At 32.9% G+C, this 9770-nt stretch overlaps 1 protein-coding gene across 2 annotated transcripts; it reads left to right on the forward strand.

Annotated features, from left to right (window-relative positions):
- The first annotated feature begins 675 nt into the window (after positions 1-675).
- CRY1A (cryptochrome 1) lies at positions 676-5913 on the forward strand. 2 transcript variants are annotated; one of them, NM_001247738.1, is made up of 5 exons: positions 834-1492; positions 2107-2325; positions 2887-3593; positions 4192-4988; positions 5443-5913. In NM_001247738.1, the coding sequence occupies exons 1-5, from the start codon at positions 1180-1182 to the stop codon at positions 5444-5446; spliced, it is 2040 nt and encodes a 679-aa protein (NP_001234667.1). In that variant the 5' UTR covers positions 834-1179; the 3' UTR covers positions 5447-5913. The 2 variants fall into 2 exon arrangements, with proteins under 2 accessions (XP_025886216.1, NP_001234667.1); XM_026030431.2 differs by lacking the exon at positions 5443-5913 and having other exon boundaries at positions 676-1492; positions 4192-4992.
- Positions 5914-9770: the final 3857 nt, after the last annotated feature.

Below are 9770 nucleotides of genomic sequence, written 5' to 3' on the forward strand. Positions count from 1 at the left end.
TGACTTTAAATAGCAACACAGATGAATGAATGAGAATCTAATACCTCCATTCATGAAAAAGGCCCACACACCCTTTAGAAAAATACCAAATCCAAATTAGTCACCACTCTATACTCTATCCCTTCTCTTACCCATGCTTCATGTCCCCTTCCAACTTCCCATTTTTCTCTTACACAATCCCAACTTGGTCGGAAAAACTAAATTAAAATAATATTATAAAATTGTCCAAACACTATATATTATAATGGGGGTAACAAAATTTGTTGTCTAGAATCAGATTCTACCAAAAAAGGTTAAGTGAATCAAACTTTGCCCCCTTTTACCTGTATAAAAGCTGGCAAAACTTTGATATATCATTAGGCAAAAGTGTATATATGTTAACAAACATAGACCTTTATTAAACCGTCGATTTTCTCTAACAAATAAAGAATATTTTTGGTTCGATAAACTTAAATAGTGTTATTTTTGAAAGATGGTAAAATATTTTAGTGCACTTTAATAGTGTCATTTCATTTCTTGATGTCACATTGTGTAATAAAAAACATGAGCTACTCAAATCACATTCAATTTGCAATGATTCAAGAAAATCAAACATTTAATTTTTTGACTTTATTATACCTAAGAAAGCTAATGTTGAATTTAACAAGAATTTTCCACCCTGTCATCAAAGAGAGAGAGAGAGGGGATTAGAGAAGGCACTAGAGATAGAGGCTTGGTGGAATTTTGTTTCCTTCTTAGGATAAGAAAGAAAGAAAGATATAAAAATAAAATCTTGAAAAAACATAAAGTTGTGGATGCAAATCTCCCATAAGTTCTCATGTTACCCCACCACCATAACCAATCACCCTCAATCTCACTTTCTCCTCCCTCTTTCTCTGGAGAGGTTTGTTTTTTTGGGTGGACAATGCCTATAGTAACTTCACAAGAATAGCATCTCATCATTCATCAAAGAATAACATTTGGGGTTTGTTAAAGTTAGGTTCTTTACTAGAATTTGCCTAAAAAAAATCATCTTTGTAATCTTTATCTCCTCAGTGAAAGCTACAGGGAACAGTCAAAGTATAGATAAGATTAACCCCAATATACTTCTGTCTAAGAAAGACTCAATAACATGGTGTTTACATAGTAAGAGAGAAAAATAGAGAGAAAAAGACTAGTCTTTGGTGTTGTTGAAGGAAGATGTCAGGTGGTGGTTGTAGCATAGTATGGTTTAGAAGGGATCTGAGAGTGGAAGATAACCCTGCTTTGGCTGCTGGAGTTAGAGCAGGGGCAGTTATTGCTGTGTTTATTTATGCTCCTGAAGAAGAAGGGCATTATTATCCTGGTAGAGTTTCAAGATGGTGGCTTAAGCAGAGTTTGGCTCATCTTGATTCATCTTTGAAGAGTCTTGGAACCTCCCTTATTACAAAGAGATCTACTGATAGTATTTCTTCTCTTCTTGAAGTTGTTAAATCTACTGGTGCTACTCAGCTCTTCTTCAATCATTTGTATGGTTAGTACTTGTTTCCATTTTTTTCTGTGGTTTTCTTGCTTCTTTAAATAAAAGATAGAGCACCACTGTTTTACTTCCTTTTTTTGGCTTTCCTTTGTAATCATTTTGTTTGATTTGATTATTCTTAATGTTGTTTCAAAAGTTATTAGTACTATATTGTTGGGATGGCTTAATTGGGATTGGTGCTTCCTATATGTCCTTTTAAGAATAAGATATTGAGTTGTCTTCTGGTAAACATAATAAATTATTAGCATGTGTCTTCCTCATATAACTAAAGAATTTTAAGTGCAATACTTTTTGCTATGCTCAATCCTCAGTGCTTGTAGCATTCTCTGGCTACTAATTTGTTTAGTGCCTGAATTAGAACTACAGTAATCTGGATTTGTTGTACTAAACATATTCCATATCCTTATTATTTGATTAATAGAAGCAGAAAGGGTGTTGCTTGACATTTGATCTGATCATGGTTGAATGGATAATTGCTAATAGATATGCATGGCTTTTATTTTAAGCATCTCTTTACAGTACAAGGATTTATAAGATGCATAGTTTTGCTCAGCCAATTTCATCCACTACCTTATCCTGACCAACACCTTTGACTTCTTTGGCTTTAGATCCTATTTCACTTGTGAGAGATCATCGCACAAAAGAAATCTTAACAGCTCAAGGTATATCAGTGCGTTCCTTTAATGCTGATTTGCTCTATGAACCATGGGAAGTTAATGACGATGAAGGTCGCCCGTTCACAACATTTTCTGCTTTTTGGGAGAAATGCCTTAGCATGCCTTATGATCCAGAAGCTCCACTTCTTCCTCCCAAAAGGATTATATCTGGTTTGTTCTCATCTGAGCTTCTCCATATCTTGTTGGCTTTCTGGATAAATTTCTATTATTTTTTGTACATATTTTTGTAACATAAGGTGCTTAGGGTAGAAGGTTAGTAGGGCATGAAGGGTCTTTCAGAAACAACCTCTCTACCTCCACAATGTAGGGGTAATATCCGCGTATATTCTACCGCCGCTTGTAGGATTATACTGGGTATGTTGTTGTCGTGCTTGGCTTAGTGTTACGTTCCACCAATGATGCACACAAATTAGGAGATCTCCCTCCAGGTAATAGATATATTAATTGTCAGATAAAAATAATGTCATTGCACCGTAATGAACGTGTTGCTACACTTTAAGCTCGGAGATCACTACATGGTGTATAATGTGAATGTTGCAGGTATTCAAGTCCTTCAAAAGTGGAAAGGTGATAATGAACATTTAGATGTTTGAGCTGTCACTAACAAGCTAAGGGCTAAAACAAATTCCTAGGATGGTGTTAATGTACTTATAGGAGCACTGGTTTAGATTTTAATTTAGTTTTTACATGGATTCATGTGCAAACTTTCAGGTGATGCATCAAGATGCCCTTCAGACAACTTGGTATTTGAAGATGAATCAGAGAAAGGAAGCAATGCACTTCTTGCTCGGGCATGGTCACCTGGCTGGAGTAATGCTGATAAAGCACTAACTACTTTCGTTAATGGACCATTACTTGAGTACTCGCAGAACCGTCGGAAAGCTGATAGTGCAACAACATCCTTTCTATCTCCACATTTACATTTTGGGGAAGTCAGTGTTCGTAAGGTATTCCATTTTGTTCGCATCAAGCAAGTTCTCTGGGCCAATGAAGGAAATAAAGCTGGTGAAGAGAGTGTTAATTTGTTCCTTAAGTCCATTGGGCTGAGGGAGTACTCAAGATACATGAGTTTTAATCATCCTTATAGCCATGAAAGGCCCCTTCTTGGTCACCTAAGGTACTTCCCATGGGTAGTGGATGAAGGCTACTTTAAGGCATGGAGACAAGGTAGAACAGGTTATCCTTTGGTTGATGCTGGTATGAGAGAGTTATGGGCAACTGGTTGGCTTCATGATCGTATCCGAGTCGTGGTATCTAGTTTCTTTGTGAAGGTTCTGCAGCTTCCATGGAGGTGGGGGATGAAGTATTTTTGGGACACATTGTTAGATGCAGATCTTGAGAGTGATGCTCTTGGTTGGCAATATATCTCTGGTACCCTACCTGATGGTCGTGAGCTTGATCGGATTGATAATCCACAGGTATGTTAGGGTAATCTTTGATGAGAATCTCTTCTTTCAATTGGAATTTTTCATAACTTCATAGTTGAAATTCCTTTTCTTCTATTTCTCTAACATAGTAGAGTTGCTGGAACACCAATTATAGACTACTACCGTAATTTTTTTTAATAACTTTACGACTATTCTACACTTCGAATGGTTATAGCCTTCCATGTTGCGGTAAGTGTTATTTTCAGATTGTAAGTTAGTTTCCAGGCACTGACTTGCTAGTAGACATTGCATGAACATCTCATGGGCCTCAATCTTCTTACAGAAAGTGCTAAAGCTTAAGATGGAATGTGTGTGTGAATGCCTAATTGCAAATTCTGCTTCTTTTATATCCTGAGATATTACTTATTAGTACAGTGACTGTGAGCTTCTTTTGGTATTAAATTGATATGCGAGTCTTTTCAATACAAGAAACCCTTCCTTCTGTTTCTCTTGTTTTTTCATGTAAAACAAAAGTGAGGCTGCAGATTTTGCTATATATATCCCTTTTTCCGTTTCTGTTCTTGTTTCTTCATGTGAATTTTCTTGGTAAAGGCTGAATAGTTATTTGAACCTGTTCTCTTTCTGGCAGTTTGTGGGATACAAGTGTGACCCTCATGGGGAATATGTCCGGCGGTGGCTTCCTGAACTTGCTAGGCTGCCCACCGAATGGATACACCATCCATGGAATGCACCAGAATCTGTGCTTGAAGCTGCTGGCATTGAGCTGGGTTCCAATTATCCTCTTCCTATAGTTGAAATTGATTCAGCAAAAGTTAGACTAGAACAAGCCCTATCACAAATGTGGCAGAATGATGCAGCTGCAAGAGCTGCGATTGAGAATGGTATGGAAGAAGGACATGGTGACTCTGCTGACTCCCCAATAGCATTTCCTCAGGCCATGCATATGGAAATGGACCATGAACCAGTCAGGAACAACCCTGTAATAGTTACTGTTCGACGCTATGAAGATCAAATGGTGCCAAGCATGACGTCATCTTTGTTCAGAGCTGAAGATGAAGAGAACTCCGTGGACATTAGGAATTCAGTTGTGGAAAGTAGGGCAGAAGTTCCAACAGACATCAATGTAGCTGAAGTTCATAGGAGAGACACGCGTGACCAAGCCGTCATGCAAACTGCTCGAACCAATGCTACCCCACATTTTAATTTTGCGGTAGGTAGGAGGAATTCTGAAGATTCAACAGCAGAATCTTCCAGTAGTACTAGAGAAAGGGATGGGGGTGTAGTGCCTACATGGTCTCCCTCAAGTAGTAACTATTCGGACCAATATGTTGGTGATGATAATGGTATTGGGACCAGTTCATCTTACTTGCAAAGGCATCCACAATCTCACCAGCTAATGAACTGGCAGCGGCTTTCTCAAACAGGGTAAGCTACGTGAGTTTCTTGAATAATCAGTAGAAGAAGACATTCATCCAAAAGAGATGAAAACTAGGAAATGGACAAATTTGAACATTCCAGTTTGAATATAAGCATTAGTGTTGCATCTAGCACAAACAAACATGACTACTCATGAATGGCACTAGTCACAGATTCACGGATAACATTTCTCATGTCCTTCATATTTCCTGTATGTCATGGTTAGCTGGTGAAAAAGCATTGCAAATTGCATAAAATTTTAGGCCAGTGAGAAGTCCTACATGAAAAGTCTGATTTAAACAAACGCAAGCAAATATGAATTGTGCTTCCTTTAAACTAACTGCAGACACATCTGTATACAAATATGGTGCATATTTCCATTTTTAAGGCCTTAGGCTCAAGACGACCACCTTGAAATTTCCAGGAAATGTCTTATCCTTTGGCTTGTTTAACTTGCTTACAGGTGATCATTTATGTGGAGTTACGATAGCAACAAGGCGGAGAAGCAAGTGGCTAATACAGACATTTGGCTCAGCACATTTAGTACAGCATTCATCTACTCTTTCTCTCATAGTCCTGACCTGATCAGCCATCTTTGTGTCTATATCTCTAATTGATCAGGTGGTTCGTCTGGATTTTCATCCTCATCTGTCGGGCATCCCCATTTACCTATTATACCATATATGTGTCTCTGCTGTATAGTATAGAAGTTTTTCATAAGGCCAAATAAGTGTTAGAAAGAGGTTGCAGTCCTCTGTCAAGCTCACACTTGTGCCTTTTGTTTTTCCTTCTCTTTTCTGCTACTTACATTTTGATGGCAATAACGATTATCTGAAGTCCTGGAACTAATTAGATTTTTGTGGATATCATAGTTTCAAACTCTGTTTGACGGATGTACATGTGGTTTAAGCAGCTTCATCTCATATTTTTGTTATGGGAACATTGTCATTATTCTATAAGATTTCTAGTTTGAACATTTTCATTGTTCTGCTTGGCAGTTGTGTCTGTTCAGCTGAAAGCTGTAAGTTGAGTTGTTAACATTCCCTGTTTGGTCTTGTGTGTGCGTGTTTGTGTGTGTATCTTATCAATGCATCAGAAGATATTCGGGTACTCGAACGAGCAGTTCTTATAGTAAGTTGTGTTACACTAGAACAAGAGAGACTCTTCTATGTTTTGGACAGAAATCCAACATCATTTGCAACTTCAGCTAGTCCTTATTGTTGTTGAACATGCATTAGTAAAGTGTTTAGCCAGAAACACCAAAAAAAGAAAAAAAAAACATTTCAGTTGAGTGGAAATGATGAGTTTACATGAAAAATATAAGTAATCTGAAATTTGAAGCACGACTCTCTATCATCACAAGCAATATCTAAGATGACAGATACTAACTGAAAGCTTTCAAAATCAGAAGTTGGAATATGATTTGTTTCAGTTGAACATATAAACGGAACCATGGTGAAGTGTTCATACTAGACTCTTTTGGTTCAAGTTTTTAATACACTTAAAGCACATCTTATCAAGTATATATATGTTAGATAGAATATGTCATATTTTTAAATTATACATATCAATTTTAACTGAAACATATCTATTAGCTTAACTACCTAATAGATACTTGATAAGATAGGTACAAGTTTATTAAGAGTTTGAATGAAAGTATTTAATAGAAACAAATTATAATTTAAATGAGTATCCTGTACGATCGTTGAAATATTAATTAATAAAAGAACTCTGATAAAAACAAGTAGTACATGGACGGTTAATGATCATAAACTTTTCGTAAAGTTTTAGCATATCACTTAAGTGGATTTCTAAGATAAGGTAATTAATACCCCAGTGTTTTTTTTCTTTGAATGTTTCAATAGTCAAAGCTTAAATCTAAATGATGCCCTTTAATAATTCATAGATGGGATATGATGAAGAAAAGTTATAAGAATAAAATCCATGATTAGCATTTATTTAGCTACCATAGAAGTCAACCAAAAACATGAGAATTATGAAATAAAAAAATATTTAAGATAAAGATTATTAATAATAGGGAGGGATATTCTTATTTGAATATTTCCCCCCTCTTTTTAATAAATAAATAAATAATAAGGTGGTTTAGTATTATATCACGGTCCAAACTTATGATACATGCGTATTGTTTATTTTGATCTAATATACTATAATTTATGTATTTAATAATTTGTTATTTGAGTTGAATCATCAAGTACAAATTCTTTATTTCCGATCAATTTATCTACTAAAAGTTTGTCAATCTATTATCAAGCTCTGCCTAATCATTTGTCCAGGCATTACAATTAGAGGGGTACGTGTCTAAGTCGATTTGACTTGAATCTTTATTTATTAAATCATATCAACTATGTCGACTTTTAGAAAATTATATATACTTCACCATTTCTTGATTTGGTTCAATTTTTTTGGAGTTCCTTTATGATTAAGTATCCACAACACAAAATATGTAAGTGTAACTAATGCATGCTTCTAAAGACCAAAATTATTATTATTTGTCTACGTAAGTATAATTAAACAAAAAAATTATTAAATTAATTACTACATTATGCTAAAATATAGTTTCATCAATAATAAAGATAAAGGAAAATTCATAATACCAGTATTATTATAAGAGATAATGAAAATGAAGAAGATTTATTTTGAGCTTTATTTGAGTTATTAGATGTTTATAGCATGTAATGATGCTATACAAAACTATAAATTCAAACTTGAAATAATATATTAAGAAACATGAACTATGAAAAAGATTAAAATTACCTACAAAATTACATTATAATAACTATATAAAGTTAATATGTATATATTTATTTATGAAATTCATATAAATATAATGTTAATTTAATTTAAACCTCTATTTTAAAAAAATAAATAAAAATCCAAACCAAATGTAAGACATAGAGTTCATGAAACGTACCTCAAACAGTTCAATGAACTTTATTAGGAAAAAGATTTGAAATATATTCGAATTTTGATCGAAATATCGAATTTTGGAAAATGACCTTTTAACTCTCTACATTATTTAATAGTGTATTTTAAAGGTATATATGTGTCCACGTAGACATCATAAATATTGCCTAGGAAGCGATTTATTTAAAAAAAAATTATATTGAAAATTGCTGCCTAGAAAGTGATTAATTAAAAAAAATTAAAAATTGCAGCGATTTCTTGATTTTTTTATAAATATTTAAAATTAGCAAATCGCTGTTATTGTAGTGATTTTGCTTTTTCCGACAAGCAAAATCGCTGCTCTTACCAATGATTTTGCCGTTTTTGTTAAAATGAAAATTTATATACCATTTTAAAATTTTTATACCCTTTAAGCTCCGGACTCGTATAATAAACTTTTTTCTTTTTGGCTTCATCATGGTGAATAAGATAAAATTAATCCTAAAGATGCCTACTCCAACTACATGTATTAAATTGAGAGATCCTTTCATTATGTGTATATATATTCGATGGAAGGTAAACATCCATTAATCGATATATAATATATTATAACATAACAACCCCTTAGAGTATGTTTGGAAATTGACAAGTTTTTAGTAGTCTTCAAATAAGTTCACACAAATGTATATAAGAAATTATACAAAGTTTAATAAAATTAACCGTTTTATGGAATGTGGGTTGACTTCTAAAGTATAATTCTTTGAGAATTCGATTTAAATGTGATATTAATTTTGAAGAGTTCGAATAATACACTAGGTAATATAAATACTATATAAAATATTTAGCAATAATAAGATTGATTATTATTATTATTATTATTATTATTATTAATTAACTGAAAAGAGAATTTATAATAGAAAAAAGAAGCAACGAAACAATAAGAAAGAAGGAATGAGACGTAAAGAAAGAAATGAGACATTTGAATAATAAAAAATGAGAAGCATAGACTTAATATTAAGATTGATTATTATTATTATTATTAATCAACTGAAAAGAGAATTTACAATAGAAAAAATAAGTAACAAAACAATAAGAAAGAAGGAATGAGACGTAAAGAAAGAAATGAGACGTAACAAAATAATAAGAAAGAAGGAATGAGACGTAAAGAAAGAAATGAGACATTTGAATAATAAAAAATGAGAAGCATAGACTTAATATTAAGATTGATTATTATTATTATTATTATTATTATTATTATTATTATTATTATTAATCAACTGAAAAGAGAATTTACAATAGAAAAAATAAGTAACGAAACAATAAGAAAGAAGGAATGAGACGTAAAAAAAAAAATGAGACGTAACAAAATAATAAGAAAGAAGGAATGAGACGTAAAGAAAGAAATGAGACGTCAGAAGAATAAAAAGGGAGAAGCATAGACTTTGCTTAAGCACAATATATACAAAATGATTCATATTTGCTTGCCTCACATTTATTGTTTAAGTGTATCCATATATTTGTATGTTAGGTTCATGACAATAGGTGATAGCTGGACACTATACATACATATATATATAGGTAACACTATTCGTGAAGAGGCAGACTTACGTCTATAATTGAAACTCTAAATACATTTATTAATTTTTTATTATATTTAACATATACATAATGTGTATATATCTTGAGAAATGGATGACTTATAAATTTTATTTTAATTTTATATTTATGCACCCTTACAAACACTAATAACTAATAATGCAGTTGAGATATTGGTTGAAATTGTTGTTTTCCTAGCTGCAGTATCCAAATTATTGAATTTAATTTTAAAGGACTAATTAACCTCAAATGAGGTGAAAGTCCATTTTAAAATATGAATCACTTTTTTTT

The sequence above is a fragment of the Solanum lycopersicum genome, chromosome 4 (genome assembly GCF_036512215.1).
Source record: "Solanum lycopersicum chromosome 4, SLM_r2.1".
NCBI classification, from domain to species: domain Eukaryota; kingdom Viridiplantae; phylum Streptophyta; class Magnoliopsida; order Solanales; family Solanaceae; genus Solanum; species Solanum lycopersicum.

Coding starts and splice junctions, on each gene's coding strand:
- CRY1A (XM_026030431.2), top strand. CDS start 1,180: ATGTCAGGTGGTGGTTGTAGCATAGTATGGTTTAGAAGGGATCTGAGA. Junction 1,493..2,106: donor CTTCTTCAATCATTTGTATG/GTTAGTACTTGT, acceptor CTTTGGCTTTAG/ATCCTATTTCACTTGTGAGA. Junction 2,326..2,886: donor TCCCAAAAGGATTATATCTG/GTTTGTTCTCAT, acceptor GCAAACTTTCAG/GTGATGCATCAAGATGCCCT.